Below are 23,458 nucleotides of genomic sequence, written 5' to 3'. Positions count from 1 at the left end.
CAATTGATCTGGGAGTTTGAAAAATAAAAAGGGAAGACTAAGAAAAGGGAAAAGTTTGTGTGTCAGCTTCATAATGTCCGCCTGTGTGCGGAAAGTCTTGGCTTACATTTACTTTTAAAACGCAGTTTAGTATTTATGAATGTAGATCAATACTAACATTTTTTAAATGACTAGTATTTAAAAGATAAAGCTTAAAAATAAGAAAAGCAGCTGGGCGTGGTGGTGTGTGCCTGTAGTCCCAGCACCTGGGAGGTAGGCAGAGGCAGGTGGATCTCTGTGAGTTCAAGGCCATCCTGGTCTACATAGTGAGTTACTGGTCAGCTGGGACTACAGGGAGACCCTGCCTCAAAAAGATAGAAAAAAGAAAGAAAAGCAGGGCAGAAGCCTCTGGTTGGGCTGTGCTTATCCATTTTAAAGTAGACAGGGTCCTGCTCTTGTGGAGCACAGTATGGCGTTCCCAAGGAAATGAAAAACATGGCAAATCTGAGCATGGTGGTGTGCGCTTTTAATCCTAGAACTCAGGAGACAGAGGCAGGTGGACCTCTGTGAGTTCAAGGCCAGCCTGGTCTACATATAGAGTTCCAGGCCTGCAGGGGCTACAGGGAGACCCTGTCTCAAAAAGACCAAAAAAAAAAAAAAAAAAGAAAGAAAAGATAAAAGAAAAACACATGGCCAGGTGTAGTAGTTCATACCTATAGTCTCAGCACTGGGGAGGCGGGCTCAGAAGAATCAGTTCAGAACAGCCTGAGATATACATTGAACTCCTGTCTAAAAAACAAAGATAGGAGGAAGCTGGGGAGATGACTCAGTCAGTCAGACTGCTCGCTGCACAAGCATGAGGACCTGAGTTTGGATCCCAATCACCTGTGTAAAAAGCTGGGCACTGAAGTGCATTTGTAACCCCAGAGCTGGAGGCCAGGAGATGGGTGGCTCCCTGGAGTTGACTGGCCAGCCAGACTATCCAAATCAGGGAACTCCAGGATCAGTGAGAGACCCTTTCTCAAAAAATAAGGTGGAGAGTGACAGAGGAAGACATCTGATGTTGATCACATTCACACACATGCTTGTGACCTGCACACATACTATCCACGCACACACACTAGAATCTTATCTGGTCTTTACAAGGAGGCTAACCAGATGTGGTGTCCTACCTGTAATCAAACACTTGGGAGGCTGGGGCAAGAGGATCTGGAGTTTAAGGTCAGTAAGACCCTATCATAGAAAGAAAAAAGGGAAAATGAGATGTTTTTTTCACTTGGAAAACACGAATAGATCTGCTGAGTAAAATAAGCCAGACACAGAAGTAAAAATCTTTTATGATCTAACTTGTATGTGGAGTGTATGTTTTTTCTTTTCTGAGGCAGGGTCTTTCTAGGTACCCCAGGTTGCCCTGAAACTCACTGCGTAGCCCAAGCTGGCCTCAGACTCTCAGTGGAGCTTCTTTTCCTCCTTTTTGAGACAGGGTCTCCCTGTAGCCCCTGCAGGCCTGGAACTCACTATGCAGGCCAGGCTGGCCTCAATCTCACAGAGTACTGGAATTAAAGGCATAGGCTACCATGTCTGGCTTGTGGAATAGGTTTAAAGGGGAAAAAATAGTGGTTCACAAAAGATGGAGGTGGGTGAGAGGGGCAGGTAAAAAGATACAAAATAGGGGCTGGAGAGATGGCTCAGAGGTTAGGAACACTGTTCTTGCAGAAGACCTGGGTTCAAATCCCAGCACCCACATGGCAGCTAACAACTGTCCATAACTCCAGTTCCAGGGGATCCAACAGCCTCTTCTGTCCTCCGCAGGCATTGCACGACATGGGTGCACTCACCTATATGCAGGCAATACACACATATGCATAAGATAATAATAAAAATATTTTTAAAAAGATACAGAATAACAGGTATGTGGGAGACATGCACAAGTGTGAGCTAAAGTGAATAGAGCTGCATTATGTTAGGTACTTTGTTTATTTTGATTTTTTGAGACAGGGCCTCTCTGGAGCCCCAGCTGGCCTGGAACTCACTATGTAGACCAGGCTGGCCTTGAACTCACAGAGATCCACCTGCCTCTTCCTCCTGAGTGCTGGTACTAAAGGCATGCGCCGCAATGTTTTGTTAAGTAGTTCTTAGCCACTCTTGTCATGGAAAAGTAACTGAGATGACAGATCCGCTCACCTGCTTCACTAGGCAACCGGCTTATTGCCTGTGGGTCCCGTGGCACCTTGCTGCACACAGTAACATTTATCCATAAATAAATACAGAGGGGAAGTCCCCTGCCTCAGACAGAGCTCAGTGTTGTGGAGGTCACAGTTGTCTAGAGAAAGGCATGGCCCCTTGTCTACCTGGACATGCCTCTAGCATTTTTTAATGACCAAAGGCTGCCACAATAGGCCTCTTCTTGCTGACTGGACGCATTTCTGTTCTGACCAGCAGAAATGAATGGCAAAGCTCAGGGTCCAAAATAAACCAGATGATGAGTGTTGGAAATGGAATCTGAGATCTAAGGACCCCACCAATACCACAGGAAGAACACTCAGACAAAGTAGAACACTCAGAAGGTAGCTTGGACTTTGTAAAAGAATGCATGCATTATGTCATTCAGATCAAGCAAGCAGACACGACCCAGAAGTTTGACACAAGAGTTCTGTGTTGTTTCGCCATTTGGTCTGACCTCAATGTTTTCACGTTGGTTAGTTTAAAAGAATCAGCGCAGGAGCTGGAGAGATGGCTCAGCAGTTAAGAGCACTGGCTGCTCTTGCAGAGGACCCAAGTTTGATTCCCAGCACCCACATGGCAGCTAACAACTGTCTGTAATTCCAGTTCCAGGAGATCTGATGCCCTCTTCTGTCTTCCATGGGCATTTGCACAACATGGGTACACTTACACACATGCACCCAAAACACTCATACACATGAAATAAAAATAAAATTTAAAAATTCTTTAAAAATTGGGCTTGGAGAGATGGCTCTGCAATTAAGAACACTAGCTGTTCTTGCAGAAGACCCAGGTTTGAATCCCATACACATAAAATAAAAACAATAAGGTGCACACCTTTAATCCCAGCACTCGGGAGTCAGAGGCAGGCAGATCTCTGTGTGTTCGAGGCTAGCCTGGTCTACATAGCGAGTTCCAGGCCAGCTGGGGCTACAGGGAGACCCTGTCTCAAAAAGACCAAAAATGAATAAATAAAAACAAATTTTAAAGAATTGGCACAAAGAAAATGAAAATGAAGGGGAAGAGGTAAAGGGTAGAGGGACAAGAGAGGCCAGTCACTGAGCCCACCAGGCCCTCAGAATGTAATGGGTTTTATACAACTTTTACCCAGTGGTGGGGGCATTAAAAGATTTGAATTATTTGTCCTAAACCAAAGTGTTACTACAGTGTTTGACAGAAAAGACTAACATTTTGCCTGGCACTCAGGAGGCAGAGGCAGACCTATCTCTGTGGAGGCTACCCTGGTCTACATAGTGACTTCCAAGCCACTTAGGGTTATAGAGAAACCTTGTCTCAAAAAGACCAAAAAAAAAAAAGTGATATTTAATAGTTAATGTTTCTTACATGAGTAGACTTCAACTAGATTTCTGTAACCCCAGTGCCGGGGGTATGTGGGGGTTGGGTGGGGCCAGAAGGATGGCTGGGGCTTGCTGGCCACCAGCCTAGGTTCAGGTTCAGTGAGAGAACCTGTCTCAAGGGAGTAAGACAGAGCCTGATAGAGCTGGACACCAATTTCTCCCTCTGGACTCTGTGTGCTTGCACAGGTGTGCTCACTGGTACACATAAGTTCACATATACATGCATAGAGGCACACACACATGCATGTATTCAATGCATAAACACAAAAATAAACTAAGCTAACAAGTAAGTAAATAAATAGAGCCTTTGGAAAATGAAAACCAACTGCTTAAATAAAACCAGTCTTTAAATATTCATGAATCCTTTGATATTTTTCTTTTTTTAAATGTGTATGAGCATATTGCCTGCATGTAGGTAGGTGCACTCGTGGTCAGAAGAGGGCATTGGATTCCCTGAAACTGGAGTTACAGACAGTTGTTAACTGCCATGTGGGTGCTGGGAATTGAACCCTGGTCCTCTGCAAGAGCAGTCAGTGCTCTTAACTGCTGAGCCATCTCTCCAGCCCTATTTATTATTTTTATTCCACGTGTATGATTATAATGCCTGTATGTGTGTAAGTGCACCTGTGTCATGCAATGCCTGTGGAGGTCAGAAGAGGGAGTCAAATTCCCCTGGAACTGGAGTTATGGATGGTTGTTAGCTGCCATGTGGGTGCTGGGAATCGAACTCAGGTCCTTTGCAAGAGCAGCCAGTGCTCTTAACCGCTGAGCCATCTCTCCAGCCCCTTATATGTATTGTTTGTTCGGTTGGTTGGTTGGTATCTTTTGAGACTGGGTCTCATATAGCTGAGGATGCCCTCAAACTGGCTCCATAGCTGAGGATGCCCTTCAACTCATGGTCCTCTTGCCCCTTACCCCCTGAGTGCTGGGATTACAGTTATATGCCGCTCCGCCTGATTTGTGTGGTGCTGGGGATCAAACTCGGGGCCTAGCATATGCTAGGAAAGCACTCTACCAAATGAGCTATGTTCCTGATTTGATCTTTTGAGACAGGGTTTTTCGATGTATGTTTCCCATACTGACCTGGAACTCACTATGTAGCCCAGACCAGATTTGAATTCATGATCCTCCTGCCTCAGCATCACCCCTCCCCTAGGCCTGTGACACCATACCCTACTTGAGAGCTATTAGGTCATTTTATTGTCATTAGTAGAAAGATAACAAGTAACCCCAAACTGTATTTTACATCACCGACTCTGATAAGCTCAGTGTGCAGTGTGCGCTCTAGAGGGATCTTTGGACAGCAGTCTCTCTCAGCCCTGCCAAACTTAACACTGCTGTTGTGTCTACAGCAGCCAGTGTGACGACAGGCTGAGTGTGAATGTGATAGCAGGTCAGTGGGGCCAGAGTGATTGCATCATGCAGTCATCTAACCACCTTGCCAGGGTAGAACAGGCTCCTCCCTCCCAGGCTCTCAGCAGTTCCAGGAATCTGGGAGCTGGGGCTGGAGAAGGAACTTCCCAGTGAGCACGGCAAAGGTCATAAATGGGACCTGGGGTGGAGGTGTGGGTGCTGTGTGGGGCACGTTCTTTTCTTCAGCTTTTTTTTTTTTTTTCTTGATGCTAATTTTATTTTGTGACTCGTTCTGGGGATAAGTGCAGGGTCTTTTTTTCTCATGGGGGCGCAGGTGTTGAGGCTGAAACCCAAGCCCAGCCCTTTTCTGCAGCTTTAAAAAAGATAGGTTGGTCCAGTGGATGGTCCTACACCTGTGCACTTACAGGCGGTACTAAGTGGACTCAGTGAGTTTAAGGAAAAAAAGAGAGAGCATATGAGGTTAGGGGAGAGTTGGGGGAAGAGAGGATGAATTGGAGAGGAGGGACTGGGGAGTGGATTTGATCGAATCACATTACATTCATATAGGAAACTCTCAAATAATATATTTTTTAAAGTGAACATGAAGGTTTAAGCAGAAAAGGGAAGGGAGGGAGGAGGGTATGGTAGTGCACTCCTTTAATCCCAGCATTTGGGAGGATGAGCTAGGCAGATTTCACAGAGATCACGGACAGTCTTATCTACATATCTACATAGTGAGTTCCAGGCCAGCTGGGGCTACAGGGAGACCCCATTTTGAAAGAGAGAGAGAGAGAGAGAGAGAGAGGAGGGAGAGAGAGAGAGAAGAGGAGAGGAGAGAGAGGAGGGAGGGAGAGAGAGAGGAAAACCAGATTGTTTGCTGTTCAAATCTAGCAAAAATATTTATTGAGCACTTACCTTTTGTGTGTGCGGGGAGGTAAAAAGCAGGTCTTCCCTCATGCTGAACACATACTTAGTTATACCCTCAGCCTACTCTCAGTGAATAATGGGCTAGCAAAACACTTGAATGTTGTCTCATGTAATTCCCACAACAGAAGCATTTATTACTGGATATTAAGGTGTAATCTCAAAATGGAACTTAGGGGCCAGCTAGATGGTTCAATGAGTAAAGGTGCTTGCTGCCAAGCCTAACAATCTGAGTTCAATCTCCTGAACCAACATAGCAGGAAAGAACCACCTTGCTCAGGTTGTCACCTGAGTTCCACATGCCCCGTAGCATGTGTGTATCCATATACCAGGTACACATACTAAATAAATAAAATCTAAAAATAAAAAGCAGGTGTGCTGGAGAGATGGCATGGCGGTTAATAAGAATGCTTGCTGGTCCTGCACAGGATCAGTGTTCTGTTCCTAGCATATCAGGTGACTCACAACTGGCCAGAAATCCTGCTCCAGGGGATCTGATGCCAGCTTCTGGCATCCTTAGGTGCACACCCACACACATGTGGCATATACACACATGGCATACACAGAAATACACATAAATAAAAGTAATAATAAATAAAAATAAAACCAGAGGCAATTCTTCAAACACACAGGACTTGGCGCATGTCCTAGTTTGTTTCTTCATTGCTGTAACAAAACAGTCTGATCACTACCAACTTGGGGAGGAAAGGGTTTATTTAGCTTACATCTCCCAGGTCACAGTTCATCAGGGAGCCCAAGGTAGGAACTCAGGGCAGGTACCTGGAAGCAGGAGCTGGAGCACAGGCCATGGAGGAACACTATGACAAGCAGAGTCTCTCATGGGGACACTCCTTTAATTTTAATTTTTATTTTTTTTGTCTTTTTGAGACAGGGTCTCCCCGTAGTCCCAGCTGTCCTGGAACTCACTATCTAGACCAGGCTGGCCTTGAATTCACAGAAATCTGCCTGCCTCTGCCTCCTGAGTGCTGGGATTAAAGGCATGCACTACCACACCCGGCTCAGCCTGCTTTCTTATGCAACACAGGCCCACCTGCCCAGGGGTGGCACCACCCACAGTGGGCTGGGCCCTCCCACATCACTCAACAATAAAGAAGGTGCCCCATGGACATGGCCACAGGCCAGTCCAATAAAGGGAATTCCCCAATTGAGGCTCCCTCAACCCTGGTGTGTCAAGTTGACACTAAAGCTATCCAGTACAGCACACATCCCCTTTCTCTTTATTTAGTGGCACCCACACGTCATGGTCACAGAAGGTTCCCAATGCGGATGGTATTGGTACCATTGGCATCTGCTTGTCCTTGTAGACCAGCTCACTGCTCTTTGATGTGCCCTAAAACTCACATGTCATGTTCAAAATAAAAGGGGAATGTTTTTTTTCAATTAAGAAAGGATCTTTGGTAACATCTTTGCCTATATCACAGCTTTCAAAATGAATTTAGAACCTAACCCCTGTGTAGAGTGTGCTCACTGCAACATACATATTTACTCATCTATTTTTAAATCAGGTCGGCTAGAAGATCAGTATATCATTAGATTTGTGAAAGAAAAGCTCAAATCTATGCCTTGTAGGAACCAAGGTTACATTTTGGATGGATTTCCAAAGACATATGACCAAGCAAAAGACCTGTTCAACCGTAAGTGTGAGCGCTCTGTTTCATGTCTTGTTTTCTCTCTGTGTGTTTTATTTTACTTTCTTTGTTTTTGTTTATTTTTCAATCTTATTGCTCTGAGTTCAAGGCCAGCCTAGACAAAGAGTAAATGGTGTCTCAAAAAGTCAAAATAAGTAAATAGTAAATAATAAATAAATAAATAAAAGCTGTACATAACGGTACACACATTTGATCCCAGCACTTAGAAAGCAGAGGAAGAGGAAGGTGGGTGTCTGTGAGTTCAAGACCTGCCGGGTTTACATAGTTCCAGGTCAGCCAGAGACCCTGTCTGAAAAGGAAAGAAAAGAAAAGAAAAGGAGAGAAAAGAAACCACAAACTAATTAACAAAAATTTCAAAAAAGGGACTGGAGAGATGGCTCAGCAGTTAAGAGCACTGACTGCTCTTGCAGAGGACCCGGGTTCAAGTCCCAGCACCCACATGGCAGCTACAAACCGTCCTTATTTCCAGTTCCAGGGGAATCTGAAGCCCTCTTCTGACCTCTGCAGCATTGCACGACCCGGGTGCACTCACATACATGCTGGCAATACACTCATACACATAAAATAAAAATAATAATTATTTTTAAAAAGTGTCAAAAAATCAAAAATTTTAAATACTATTTGAAGCTGGGCGTGGTGGCTCATGCCTTTACTCCCAGCACTTGGGAGGTAGATGCAGGTGGATCTCTGTGAGTTCAAGACCAGACTGGTCTACATAGTGAGTTCCAGGTCATCTGTGGCTACAGGGAGACACTGTCTCAAAAAAGATTGCCCCCCTCCAAAAAAAAGTATTTGAGATCTGGGCATAGTGGTACACAGTTTAGTCCCAGCACTCTAGAGGCAGAGGCAAGTGGATCTCTGTGACATTGAGGCCAGCCTGGTCTACATAGGGAGTTCTAGGCCAGCTGTGGTTCAGGGAGACCTTATCTCAAAAAAAAAAAGTTTTCAAACTTTTGCTATGTAACAAGTATAACTGCAGATACTTTTGTTTTATTAGAGGAAGACGAGGAAGAAGAAGAAATCAGAGGCCGAATGCTCCCCTTTGATAAGTTAATTACACCTGGTAAGTTTAAGATATTCTCCAAGACCTCATTTAATTGTGTGTGTGTGTGTGTGTGTGTGTGTGTGTGTGTGTGCGCGCACACGCGCGCGCGGGTATGCATGTGGATTTGAATACGTGCACACATGTGAGGCCAGAAGTCAACTCAGGTGTCATTTTTCAGAAGCCCTACACCTTGTTCTGTGACTCAAGGACTTTCACTAAACCTAGGACCTGCCAGTTCAGATAGACTGACTGGCCAGGGGAGCCTGGGGACCCTCTTGTCTCCACCTCCCCACACTGGGATTACAAGTGCACAGCAGCAGCACCACACCCACCTTTTTATGTGAGTGCTGGGGACAAAACTCGGGTCTCCATGTTTGTTCAGCAAGCACTTTACCCCCGAGCCCTCTCCCCAGCCTCTCCAAGAAGACATGTAAAGGAATGTTATTCAATCTCTTTTATGCCATTTTTTAGTTTAATAATTAAATATATTTTAGAAAAGATCCACTCAAGCAGAAACTCAGAAATTAGAAATTCAAAGTTAGAGAAATTAGAAAATTAGAGATGAGAGCTGGGCATGGTGGCACAGACCTTCAATCCCAGCACTCCAAAGGCAAAGGCAGGTGGCTCTCTGTGATATCGAAGCCAGCCTGGTCTACATAGCCAGTTGGGGCTACAGGGATACCCTGTCTCAAAAAAAACAAAAAAGAAAAAAGAATCTCAGGTGCATCAAATAGCATGCTGGATTTTTTTATTTATTTTATTTTTAAAAAATAGTATTTTTTATGAGTGTTATGCTGCACATGTGTAAGTGTACCCATGTTAGGCAGTGCCCACAGAGGTCAAAAGGGAGTGTCAGATCTCCTAATCTGGAGTTAGGGATGGTTGTTAGCCACCATGTGGGTGCTGAGAATTGAAGCTGGGTTTTCTCAGATTCCTCTGCAAGAGCAGCCAGCGCTCTTAACCACTGAGCATCTGTCCGGATCACAGGGTGTTTTTTTTTTTTTTTTTTAAAGATGGAGAGCAAAAACAAAACAAACAACAGAAGATGGAGAGCAATTGAGGAAGAACCTGACATCAGCCCTGGTCTCCACACAACCCTGGTCTCCACACATACAAGCCCCCCATCCCCATCAAAAATGTTCTGTTTTTTAAGGCAGTTTGTACAGGGTGCAGTTATAGGGAGTAGTTCGAGGTCCTCTGATCAGTATAAGAACAGCTGTTTTTGGAGTTTAGGTCGAGGTTGTAACTAAAAGATCCTGCTGATCAGCTTCAGGTTAGGGACATGGTTCATGGCTGAAGTCATCCTTTATCTTGGTCAGGAGCAGCTGACAGAAGCTTCTGGAAGCACTGAGACCCCAAGATTGCTGTTATCCTCAGGGATAGTTAGATTTTTTTAATATTTAGTTTATTTGGGGCCTGCAGAGTTGGCTTAGTGGTTAAGATAGAGTTTTCAGTTCCCAGCACTCATATGGCGGCTCACAACCATCTGCAACTCCAGTTCCAGAGGCTCTGACACATTCTTCTGGCTTCTGTGGGCACTGCATGCCCACGGTACACTTACATACATGCAGGCAAAACACTCATACACATAAAATAAAAACAAGTAAAACTCAGATTTACTTTATTTTTCATGATGCATTTATTTTTGTGTGTGGGTGTGTACATGTTAGTGCAGGTGCCATTGGAGGCCAGAGGATTTAGATCCCCTGAAGCTAGACTTATAGTTGACTTTGAGCTGCCTTCATGGGACTGCTGGGAATTGAATTTGGGTCTTCCGAAAGAGGAGAAAGTGCTCCTAACTGCTGAGCCATCACTGCAGCCCAGGAATAAATATTTATTGCCTGTGGGCTCTGAAACCAGTGGCAGAAACATGAAATGCTCCAAAGACGGCTGTCTCAGAGATCTCCTCCGTTTAGACAGATGCTTCCCAAAAGTTGAAATGTGAAGTTAATTCATTCTAAATAACTAGGACTGCCTGGTTTCAGAGAATGAAATGCTCCCAGGCAATTTATTCATTGCAAACTCAGTGGTCAACTGTACGCTTTCACGTAAGCTACTGGATAAAATTCTGCTCAAATGTGCCAAGCACCTCAGGCACCTCATTGAACCTCCCTATCCTGCCTGGCACGCATTAGCACAACCTGCCAGATCCAGGAGGGAAACTCTAGAGATTCATCCAAGTTCCCTTCGTGGATGAATGGAAGGTCTTCCATTCAAACTCAGGTCTCCTCACTCCACTCCTCCCAAAACACCATCCACAGCATGCAGAAATGGGACAGCAGAGGTAAAGCAAGGAGTCTTAGTCATAGTTCACTGAATGGCCCTCTCTTTTGGACAAAGTCCAAACATGTCTAAGATGGAATATATTTGGAAGGTTTAGTCTGTTCTTAGTAAGTTATCCTCTTTCCAGAAATTGCCTTTATTTTCTACCTTCCTGAGAGAAATTGCAACTTTGGTTCATTTGTACCTGTGGGATCTTAATTCACAGAGGTCACTGGGTGGGAATACAGGGGGTCCATGCCACTGAAGGAAGAATGTGTGATTTGCATTCCTTGAAAGAGGGGCCACCTTACCATGACACCTGGTGTTGAGCACTGGTGGGGTCGGCACCTTACCATGACAACCCAGTGCTGAACACAGGTGGGGTCAGGAGGCAGAAGTGGAATGAGGGTAAAGCCTAGCCCAGAGCCTTTGCTCAGGATGCACTGAAAGGTTGGGACTGGCTAGTTGGGGTGATGGAGATGGTCTCTATGCCTGGTACCTAAAGTGGGAAGATACAGGCTTAGAATATGAGTAGGATAAAGAAGGTCATGGCTCACTAGTAAACTGCACACTTCCAAGTAACTTGCTTACTGTCTATAGCAAATAGCTCTGAAGTCCCCCAAGATTTTAAAACACCCTATGACACAGGACAAACTGATCCATACAAATGCCCCTGCTCGACTTTGATGATGACACATCTGCACCTCTGCTGATTCTGTTCTTGGTGTATTCTCATGCTAGTGAGTCCTTGTATTTACCACATTCACCTAGATGCAGTGTGAGTCTTCTCAGATCTCCTAGTTCAAGGAGACAGAGTTGCATCCATGCCTACCTGATGACAATGGAAAATGCCACTAACACTTAGATTTCTATGCGATCCTGATAGTCAGACATAGTGACCAGAGAGCTAGAATGACACAATGGCATTGTGAATAATTAGCTCCAGATATTGCAAATTCCCAAAGTTCATTCTGAATCATAAAGAGAAAAGGTTTACTTTTTAATTTTTATTTTATGTGTATGAGTGTTTTATCTGCGTATATATAAGTACACTTGTGTGTGCAATGTCCACAGAGACCAGAAGGGGGTGTCTGATCCCCTGGAACTGGAGTTACTGACAGTTGTTAGCTGCCATGTAGGGGCTGAGAACTGAACCCAGGTCCTCTGGACGAGCAGCCAGTGCTCTTAACCACTGAACCGTCTCTCCAGGCCTAAGAAAAGTTTTTTGTTTTGTTTTTCTTTTCAGTTTTTAAAATATTTACTTTTTTTTTGTGCATGAGTGTTTTGTCTGCATGTATGTAAGTGCACCTGTGTCATGCAGTGTCCATGGAGGCCAGAGGAGGGCATTGGATCCCCTGGAACTGGAGTTAGGGATTTCTTTTTTGGGGGGGTCTTTTTGAGACAGGGTCTCCCTGTAGCCCCAGCTGTCCTGGAACTCACTATGTAGACCAGGCTGGCCTTGAACTCACAGAGATCCGCTGCCTCTGCCTCCCAAGTGCTGGGATGCACCACCACACCAGGCTTGGAGATTTTCTATTTATAATTTCTGCTGTTTGTGTAGGAAGGAAAGGAAGGAGTAGGGACCAAGGGATTGAAGGATGGTAGATACAAAGAACCAATTGGGTTTCGCATCTCTGGAACTGTGTGATGTACGTGTATTTACCCTCCATGAGAGGTGACAAGCCAATTTGACAGGCAGTGTTAGGTCCCAGCCAGTAGCAGGGCATGTTGGTTAGCTGTGGACTGTACATCCCCGCTGTACTATGCTGATACCTATGCCTTCCCTTCTCCCCAGAATTTGTGTGTGGCCTGGATGCCTCTGACGAGTTTCTGAAAGAGCGGGTGATGAACCTCCCTGAGAGCGTCGTGGCAGGGACCCACTACAGCCAGGACCGGTTCCTCCCGTCCCTAAGCAACTACAGGGACATCAATACCGACGATGAGACCGTCTTCAACTACTTTGATGAAATCGAAGTCCACCTAATACACATTGGTATGAGGTGACTCCCAGACCCCCAGCAAGACCTGATGCATGTCTGACTGGGACTGTAGGGCAGAGGGAGGTCCAGGAAGTATGATCACGTGACCGAGGGGCTTAGGAAGCCCCAGGATAGACGGGCACTCCTCCAGGAGAGCCATTTTACTTGGGTATAAATTGGTGGGAAAGTGTTGTATGAAAATGTATGGGTAGATTACAGAGTTGAATGCCAAACTCGTCTATTTCTGAGAATGTGTTTGCTGCTGTCTTCCTCAGCCCATCCTGCCAGGTTCCCTTGGGCACAGTTCTCTCCCTGTTATGTTGCCAGGTACTGGCCCTCAGCACAGACACTGGCCCACTCTGGACTTTAGTCTGATCAACTCACCCCTTAGTTACCCAAAACAGGAAATAGCTCCTCACCAGATGCCTCTTCATTTCCTGTAAACATGTAACTGAACTTAGCACACGCAGGCACTTAGGAAGCATTCTCTTCCTCATTCTTGGCTCCAGATTTCAGGTTTCATAGCTGTTTCAGCTCCATTTGGCTTGGGCTTGGTAAACTGCTGAGTTCTCTCCTGACTTTCTGGGTCTTGACATTTCTCCCTTTTCAGGGTTTGGAGGTGTGTTAGTTACTATTCTCCTTGCTGTGACAAAATATCTCACAAAAGCAATGAGTTTGAGGGTGCAGTCCATCACAGCAGGGAAGGCACGGCTGGAGGAGTGTGAGCAGCTGGTCACGTTGCATCTGTAGTCAGGAAGCTGGAGGGATGAAGGCTGGGACTCAGCTGGCTTCCTCCAGTCTCTTCAGTCCAGGGCCCAGCCTGTGGAATGGTACCATTCTCATTTAGGGTGGGTCTTCCCACCTCAACCTAATCTAGATTATCCCTCATAGGCACGCCCAGAGATTTGTTTCCATGGTGATTCTGCACAGAATCATGTTCATGATCAAGAGTAGCCACCAGAAGGTGAGTGTGGTAGTTCCAGCACTCTGGAGGCAGAGGCAAGTGGATCTCTGTGAGGTTGAGGCCAGGCTGGTCTACATAGTGAGTGGTGAGTGCCAGGCTAATTGGGGCTACAGGGAGACCCTGTCTCAAAAAAGACCAAAAAAATAAAAAATAAATTAAATAAATAATGCAAGAATTCATTCAGTCCAACTTCAAAAGTTTTCAAGGTCTTTAACAATTTCAACACTATTTAAAAGTCCAAGGTCTAAGTCTCACCTGAAACTTGAAGCAATCTCTTAATTGTGAGCTCCTATTAAATAAAATTAAAAACAAAAACTCAAGTGGGCATGGTGGCACATGTCTTTAATCCCAGCACTCAGGAGGCAGAGGCAGGCAGATCTCTGTGATATTGAGGCCAGCCTGGTCTACATAGCAAGTTCCAGGTCAGCTGGGACTATCAGGAGACACTGTCTCAAAAACAAAACAAAACAAACAAACGAAAAACAAAAAGCAAGACTTGCAAGGTGGCTTAGTGGGAATGTTCACGTCACCAAGCCTGATGACCTGCATTTAGTCTCTCTGACCCACATGGTAAAAAGAGAGAACCAACTCCCTCAAGTTGTCTTCTGACCTCCACACATGCACTGTGGCCCATATCTGCCCCTGCACACAACAAAGAAATTAAATAAATGTAATAAAATAAAAAGTTATTTCCCAACATGAGGTGGGACAGAATGAGCATTCCCATCCTAAAAGGGAAGAATTGGGGACCACAAGGAAAAATCAGACTAAAGCGAGCTCCAACCCAGCAAGGTAAACACCAGTGAGGCTTGGCCAGGGCTGTCTCAGCCCAAAGTACCAAACTTTTCCACATTGCATCTGCAAACCCATCCCAAAGGCCTCTGAACCACATGGTCAGGGTTACTGCAGTAGCAACCCCACTTCTTTGTACCAATTTCCTCTGTTAGTCACTGTTCTTGTTACTACAACAAAATACCAGACAAAATCAATTTAAGAAAGGAAGGGTTAGCAGGGCATGGTGGCACACACCTTTAATCCCAGCACTCTGGAGGCAGAGGCAGGTGGGTCTCAGTGAGTTCGAGGCCAGCCTGGTCTACATAGTGAGTTCCAGGCCAGCTGGGGCTACTGGGAGATCCTGTCTCAAAAAAATAAAAAAAAAAAAAAAAAAAAGGAAGGGTTGGAGGGATTACAGAGGACCCAGGTTCAATTCCCAGCATCTACATGGTATCTAACAACTATCTAACCATCTGTAGTGGGATCTGACCTCCACAGGCATTGCACACAACGACACAAGTACACTTACATGCAAGCAATATGTACTCATACACATAAAATAAAACTAATAAATTTTTTTTAAAAAAGAAAGTGCACTGAAGGACATCTGGGTAAAATGCTTGAGCAGATGGGACTTAACATGTATGGCAGAACACATGAGGCCTGGTGTGGGTGTGTATGGGGCATGGATGGGGGAGGGGATCTTAATTTGATAAGAAATATTGTATGAAATGCATGAGAATTCAATAAAAATATTTCTTTAAAAAAGAAGGGTTTATTTTGGCTCTCAGTTTAAGGCTAAAGTCCCTCATATAGGAAGACCTGCTGGGCAGAAGCCTGAAGCAGCCGCATGCATCTGCAGTCGGGAAGCAGAGAGAGATGAACGCTGCTGCTTGGCTCTTTTTCCCTTTTTTATTCAGTTCAGGACCCCAGTCCATGGAATGGTGCTGTCCATATTTACTGTGGGTCTTCCCATCTCAATCTAATCTAGGTGATCCTTGCAGGCATGCCCTGAGATTTGTTTCCGTGTTGATTCTAAACTCCATCAAGTTGGCAATCAAGATCATCATCACAGGGAAAAAGAGCCACCTCCTGACTAGGGGGCACCTACAGGCCAGCATTTGAACCTTGGCATATTGACAGGCTTAGAGCTGAGAGAGAACAGAGGCTGGAGGCAGGAGAGCCAATTCCAGTTCTGGTTCTGCCTCAGTTTTCTCAAATGTGAAATGAGAGAGCAATCAGACTTGAGGGGTTTCTCTACATGGCAGTGCAAGATGCCAAGTGCCTGGCACACTGAAGGAATTTGTCATCACTGCCAACACTAAAGCATAAAATTATTCATCATCAGGAAAATAATGCATAAATCAGCCAGTTCTTCCTGTTTTCCACCCTGAGTAGCAGCTGGGTTTTGCTCTCATTTACATATGTTTTTAAAATTTTTGTGTGGATGAGTGTTTTGCCTGCATGTATGTAAGTGCATCGCATGTGTGCAATGCCCACGGAGGCCAGAAGAGGGCGTAAAATCTCCTGGAACTGGAGTTACAGATGGTTGTTAACTGCCCTGTAGTGCTGGGAACTGAACCTGAGTCCTTTGCAAGAGCAGCCAGTGCTCTTAAGCCCTGAGCCATCTCTCCAGCCCCTTATTTGCAAGTTTTTGGCAAGTGAGTACATTATACATATAAAAGCCAAGGACTCTTCGCCTCCTAACATAGAAATGTCTAGTATTTAATTAGAGAACTTTGGGAGAGTGGCAGATTTCAGAAACGTGGTCAATGTCATCTTATACATAAAGCCCCAAAAATTAGTGATAGAAAGATGAGGATGGGTTGAGAGACATGGACCGCAGAGAGAACTGGAGGAGTGAGGCCTCTGTGTTCCCATCTTGTGCAGTACCCATCACATTCAGCTTCATCTCCACACTGACAACAGGAGATAAGTAAAAGCAAAGAGGCGAGCTGCCCTAGAGATGGCCCTGGTGAGGGTGTCCCTAGGTAGGGATGCATGGCCTCAGGGGTTCTGAGTGGACCTTACAGAGATGCTGGGACCACTATCCTCCCTGTGTGTCTCTGGGCTCTCTGCTTTCCCAGTGTCTCTCAGATCCCTTCTCTCCTCGGACCTTCAACCTCTTCACACCAGCATGTTTTTCCTGCTCTCTGGTTTCATTGGTCAGCCGAGACCACCCTACAGTCCTGGAGTTTCCAAGTGCCACTGGCAGCCAGGTTCAGAGCTGTCCTCATCTTACCTTCCTAGAAAGGGCAACTCTGCCAGTCAAGGTGTATTCACACAGTTCCAGTCAGCAGTTGTTCTACTGCAATTGTTCCCCGTGAGCCTGGTCTCCAAAAATAGAGCTTCCAGAAGGTTTTAGGGCACTAGTGACAGCAAGGCTGTCATTACTACCAAGATTCAGGGAGAACTACAATTAAATGACCAAGGTCAGGCAGTGAGCAGGTGGCAGATAAGACATTTTTGCTCTTTGGTATTTTGATGACTTAAAAAAGAAACAAAAACAAAAACAAAACAAAACAAAAAACCAAGAATCAAACTCAGGGCCTCATGCCTGCTAGGCAAACACTTTACCACTGAGCTATATCCCACTGAGCTTTAATGTCTTACTTCTGTTCACTAACCAATGCACTGGCCATGCTGCCCCTGGCCCACATTAGACTCTGCTGGTATCTCTAGATCAAAACTGCACAAAGGAGTAAGTTAGGTACAGAGGAGGCAGCGGGCAAGCACTTACCCAGAAAAAGGCCAGAAAGCTATAGGAATAACTACTAAGAAATGTAGAAGCATTAAAAAAAAAAAAGAAGGCTGGCAAAAAAAGAAATCTTTTAAAAAAAGAAGATGGGCTGGAGAGATGCTCAGTGGTTAAGAGCAGTGGCTGCTATAGCAGAGGACCTGGGTTCGGCTCCCACCACCCACATGGCACCTACCAGTGGTCTGTAACTCCAGTTCCAGGGGATCTGATGCCCTCTTCTGGCCTTCATGGGCACTGCACACACAGGAGCACTTACATACATGTAGGCAGAACATTCATACACATGAAATAAATTTTCAGCACTTGGGAGGCAGAGGCAGGCAGATCTCTGTGAGTTCAAGGCCAGCCTGGTCTACATGGCAAGTTCCAGGCCAGCTGGGGCTACAGGGAGACCCTGCCTCAAAAAGACAATAAATAAATAAATAAATAAATAAATAAATAAATAAATAAATAGAATAAAAAATATGTTAAACAGAGGACATGAAGTTTGGAAAGGGATGTTGTAGGATCTGGGAGGAGTTAGAAGGGGAGATGGGGTGAATATGATTGAAATACATTGTGTGCATATATGAGGTTCTCAAAAAATAATACAAAAATGAAAATATATAATAAAATCAGTAAATATAGAAATGGGCTAGAAAGATGGCTAAGGGCACTTGCCACCAAGCCTGACAACCTGAGTTTGCTCCCTTGGGCCCACATGGGAAAGAGCGTCTCCCATGGCTTGCCATCTGACCTCTACTTGCAGGCCATGGCACATATGTGCCCCCTCTCTAGATAAATAATAAAAGAAATTTAAATATAATTTTTAAGGCTATATAAAGAAGCAGAGTGGGTGATACACACCCACAGTCCCAGCATTTGGATGACAAATTCCAGGTCAGCCAGGGCTACATATTCAATGTCTTAAAAAAAACAACAACCAAGATCTGGGAGATCAGAAGAAACCAGTAATAAAATGTGCCCACTGCCGCCACCTCTGCACTACCGTACTGCCTTCCAAGAACCAGGGAAGAGTATGACTGCATTAATATCAGTCAAACACTCTGGAGTTTGAACATTTTCATATTCCAATAAGCCAAAAAAAGATCAATCAATTAAGAATTGAAAATGGGAACTAGGTGTGGGGGCTGTACCTTGATCCCAACACCAGGCAGGCAGGGACAGCAAGACTGCCTTGAATTCAGGAGATTCATAGTAAGTTCTAGGCCAGCCTGGACTGTAGAATGAGAGCCTGTCCCCCAAAACTAGAGAAAGCGAAGCATGGTGTCTCACACCTGTAGTCCCAGCACCAAGGAGGCGGAGGCAGGAGGATCAAGAGTTCAAAGCCAGCCTCAGCCACATTGTGAGTTCTAGGCCTGCCTGGGCTATGGGAGATGCTATCTCAAAAGAAACAAAAAAATGAAAGTAAAAATCCTTTATGGGGCTGCAGAGATGGCTCAGTGGTTAAGAGTAGTGGCTGGTCTTGCAGAGGACTGGGGTTTGATTCCCAGCAACCACATGTCAGCTAAAAACTCTCTTTAACTCCAGTTCCAGGGGATCCGATGCCCTGTCTTGCCTCTGCAGGCACCAGGCACACACAGGGTGCACTTACATACATGCAGGCAAAACACTATAAACACAAAAATAATAAATATTTTTAAAAACTTGAGACAGAGAGGGGAAGGAGAGGGACAGAGAGAGAGAGAGAGAGAGAGGACAGAGGGAGAGAGAGAGATCCTACAATCACTGACTTTCAGAAGGCTCTTGTGGAAGTCCTTCCTGGCTCCAGTATAGACGGGACTTCCTTCTGTGAAGTCTGATCAAAGCCCCCCAGCCTTTGTGTGCATACTTCCCTAGGTAAAAGGCTCACTGCTTTTGGAGTGATTGCTGTAGTCAGTTTCCTGACAATGAATTAGCTGAGAGAATTAACTTATAAAAAGGTTTTAGGCTTTTTCTGAGCTGTCCCCTCAGCTCACGAATCCATTCCCATTCTTGATCATGCTTTCTTTGTTTAGCAACTGTTTCTAAATCTACCTCTACACCCCCCCACCCCCACTCCAAATAGTTCTGGAATGCTTGCCTAGCTTGTGAAAGGCCCTAGGCTCTTCTGCCTCTAACACTGCAGAAGAGTACCAAGTAACTGAAATGAGATAAAGATAGAGGTTTACTTGAGGTCACAGTCCTAGAGTTCCCCTTCATGAGTGTGAGATGTTTCGGGCCTGTGGTGAGGCAGCACATGTTGGTGTGGGTATGCGGCAGAGCAAAGCCATTCATTCAATGATCAGGAAGCAAAAATCAGGAATAGTAAGATAGCAAAGTGTCACAGTTTTCTCCCAGAACACTCCTTCCCTCCAGCTAGGCCCCTCCTTCCAAAGGCTCTGTCACCCTCCACTATGCCCCCTGAGTCAAGCTTGTGATAGGCAGGCCTGGGGGAACTTTCAAGGTCCAGACTATAACTCCCAGAGATCTGCCTGCCTCTGCCTCCCAAGTGGTGCACTGGGGAGGCAGAGGCAGGTCAATCAGGAAGTCAAGGTCATTCTCAGGTAGATAACAAGTTTAAGGTCAATGTGGGCTACATGAGATCAAGTCACAAAACAAAACAGAACTGGGGCTGGAGAGATGACTCCGAGGTCAAGAGCAGTGGCTGCCCTTGCAGAAGACCCAGGTTTGAATCCCAGTACCTGCACAGTGGCTAACAACCATTCATAACTCTAGTTCCAAGGGATCCCACACCTCCTTCTGTCCTCCTCGTGTACTGCATGACACAGGTGCACTTACACACATGCAGGCATAACACTCATACACATAAAATAAAAATTCTTTAAAAAACAACAGGCCAGGCCTGGTGGCGCTTGCCTTTAATCCACTTGGGAGGCAGAGGCAGGCAGATCTCTGTGAGTTCAAGGCCAGCCTGGTCTACATAGTGAGTTCCAGGACAGCTGGAGCTACAGGGAGACCCTGTCTCAAAAAGACCAAAAAAAAGCAAGACTGGAGAGATCGCACAGTAAATAAAACCCTCGCCATGCAAGTGTGGGGACCACAGTCCAGATCCGCAGAACCCATGAGGACAGCAGATGGACACAACAGCCTGCTTTTAATTCCAACCTTGGAAGGTGGCTCCCCAAGTGAGCTGGGATTAAGCTCGATTAACCCTTATCATCATACTCTGTGTTCAACTGAAAGAACTTGCTTTCATGAATACAGTAAAGGGAAGTCAAGAAAGACCCCCAAGGTCCACCTTGAGTATCCACAGACATGCATATATAGACAACTACACCCCCCCCCACGTGTATCCATGCTCATGTGAACATGCATATGTACATGCACACACATCATCACACACATACACACTCAAAAACAAAACAAAATACCAGGCTACAGCACAGTCCATCCCCACGCAGATCAATGCTGATTACTAGAACTCAGAGTGTGTGGTTGATATGCACCTGTAATCCAAGCACTCAGAAGGCAGAAGCTGGAGAAGGGCTGTAAGTTTGAGGTCAGCCTAGCTTACATAGGGAAGTGTTTCCTTTTTTTTTTTTTTTTTTTTTGGTCTTTTTGAGACAGGGTCTCCCTGTAGCCCCAGTTGGCCAGGAACTCACCATGTAGACCAGGCTGGCCTTGAACTCTGCCTCCCAAGTGCTGGGACTAAAGGCCTGCGCCACCATGCCCAGCCACAGAGCATTTTCTAACTGCCACCATGCCTAGAATGTTTGTGTTCATGTCTCTCCTCTGGTGTGTAAAGATGTAGGAAAACTTGAAGACGCTCAGAACAGACTTGCTATCAAACAGCTCATTAAAGAGATTGGGGAGCCTCGAAATTATGGTTTAACGGAAGAGGAAAAGGAAGAAGAGGAGAAGAGGGCTGTGGAGGAACGCCTGGCCAAGGAGGCTGCCGAGGAGGCAGAACGTGAACGCAAGGAGGCTGTGGAAATGGCAGAGAAGATAGCTTGCTGGGAGGAGTGGGTGAGTGTGGAAGTGTGTGGAGGAGTCTGGGAGGGGCAGGAAAGCCACTTCGGCCAGGTCTCCTGCCCATCTGGCTGCAGAGAAATGTCATAAATGCTCCAGACTTTTGTTTTTTAATTTTTAAAAATATTTTATTATTTTTTATGTGTATGAGTGTATTGCCTGCATGTAGGTAAGGGCACTCATATTGTGCAATGCCCGTGGAGGACAGAAGAGGCCATTGGATCCCCTGGAACTGGAGTTGCAGACAGTTGTTAGCTGCCATGTGGGTGCTGGGATCTGAACCCGGGTTTTCTGCAAGAACAACCAGTGTTCTTAACCGCTGAGCCATCTCTCCAGCCCCTGCTTTTTATTTTTTGTCATTTAAACTATTTAAAGAAGACATTCATGATCTTTTGCTTTGTACCAATAAGTAGCCATTGTCAGGAGCATTAATTACATATATTACTGTAAGTATAAATGAGTAACATTATATTAGTGATGACTTTGGGATTTGATTTGATTTTCATCGATCTAGTAACCTAGGCGACAGCCTCACCCTTCTCTTCCCCTAAATCATTGAGTCTAGTAAGTGACTGAGCTTCCAAAATCAGGACTCAAATCCATTTCTCCTCTTCTGATCATGGCTAATGTTGGTTTGTTTTGAGAGGGTCTCAACTCTGAGTCTAGGGCTCACACATGGTATGTACTCTATTGGCTTCCAATTCATGGCAATCCTCCTGCCTTACTCTCCCAACTGCTGGCATTACAATCCTGAGTAATTTAGAAGGTGTCTTCTTGCTGGACTCCCCGGGTCTAGCCCTGTCCGTCTCCAGGCTGTTCCCGTCCTTCCAGGTGGGAACTTCCAGAATGTAGAATCACCACAGCTGTTCTGTGTTTCAAATGCCTCTTGGGCTGTGCAGCATCATTAGGTCTAAGTCCATACTACTGACTGTGGACCACAATGCATAACAGAAGCAGGAAACATCTTCCATAGGTCTTCCAAATTTGTGGCTAGAGTCTGAATCTTGCTCTTATTCTTTTTGTAGGTACATGTCCCTGCCCAAGATATATTTATCTCTCTGTATGTGCATGTGTACATGTGCCATGGTACATATGTGGAAGTCAGAGGACAATTTGCAGGAGTTGCTTCTCTCCTCCTACCATGTGGGTCCTGGGGCTTGAACTCAGGTTTTCAGGTTTGGTTGCAAGTGTCTTCACCCATGGAGCCATTTTGCTGACCCCCAAGTCACACTTTGTAGCTCATTTTTTCCCTCTGTAAAATGAGGACAGTGGTAGTACTTACTTCATAGAGTTGCTGTGATGATTAAAGGGTTAATTTGGTTTTTAAAAATTTTTATTTAATGTGTATGGGTATATTGCTTGCATGTAGGTAGGTGCACCTGTATCATGCAATGCCAGCGGAGGTCAGAAGAGGGAATCAGATCCCTTGCAACTGGAGTTACAGATGGTTGTTAACCACAATGTGGGTGCTGGGAATCAAACCTGGGTCTTCTGCAAGAGCAGCCAGTGCTCTTAACCACTGAGCCATCTCTCCAGCCCCCATAAAGGGTTAATTTGTATAGATACAGGCAGTACCTGGCAAATAGTGTACATTAGATATGACTTCTTTAGAATATCTTAGCTTTTTATAATGTGTAGCAGATAGGTTTTTCTCAAGTCACTGTTTATCTCTTAATATTATTTATGATGTTTTATCTGACCAAAGAAGTGTTATGACTTTTTCTTTTTCTTTCTTCCTTCCTTTCTTTCTTTTCTTTCTTTCTTTCTTTCTTAGCCCTCTCTTTCTTTCTTTCTTTCTTTCTTTTCTTTCCTTTCTCTATCTCTTTCTTTCTTTCCTTCTTTTCCCTCCCTCCCTCTTTCTCTTTCTTTCTTTCTTTCTTTCTTTCTTTCTTTTTGTTATGTGTATGACTATTTTGCCTACATACGTGTAAGTCTACCAATGGGCATGCAATGCCCATGGAGGCCAAAAGAGGGCATTGGATCACCTGGAACTGGAGTTACAGATGGTTGTTAGCTGCCATGTAGGTGCTGGGAACCAAACCATATTTTTTAAAAAGCAAGATCCAATTAGCTGTTGCTTCTGAGAAAAGCAGAGACATTCCAAGATTAAGAATTGGATTGGCAAGATGGCTCACTGAGTTCCAATCCTTACTAACAGGGATGATGCCATGAGTCTTATCCTCAGGATCCACATGATGAGAGGTCTGACTCACACAAG

At 45.1% G+C, this 23,458-nt stretch overlaps 1 protein-coding gene across 1 annotated transcript in view; it reads left to right on the top strand.

Annotated features, from left to right (window-relative positions):
* Ak7 (adenylate kinase 7) overlaps positions 1-23,458 on the top strand; it is an 89,027-nt gene that overhangs the window by 61,597 nt on the left and 3,972 nt on the right. The window contains exons 13-16 of the mRNA XM_029559967.1: positions 7,364-7,492; positions 8,505-8,570; positions 12,610-12,807; positions 21,017-21,237. Coding sequence (XP_029415827.1) covers positions 7,364-7,492; positions 8,505-8,570; positions 12,610-12,807; positions 21,017-21,237 — 614 coding nt within the window. The remainder of the gene's footprint in view (positions 1-7,363; positions 7,493-8,504; positions 8,571-12,609; positions 12,808-21,016; positions 21,238-23,458) is intronic.

Source organism: Nannospalax galili, unplaced genomic scaffold (assembly GCF_000622305.1).
Source record: "Nannospalax galili isolate Female #2095 unplaced genomic scaffold, S.galili_v1.0 scaffold188, whole genome shotgun sequence".
Taxonomy (NCBI): Eukaryota; Metazoa; Chordata; class Mammalia; order Rodentia; family Spalacidae; genus Nannospalax; species Nannospalax galili.
This window is presented reverse-complemented; position numbering and strand designations above follow the sequence as displayed.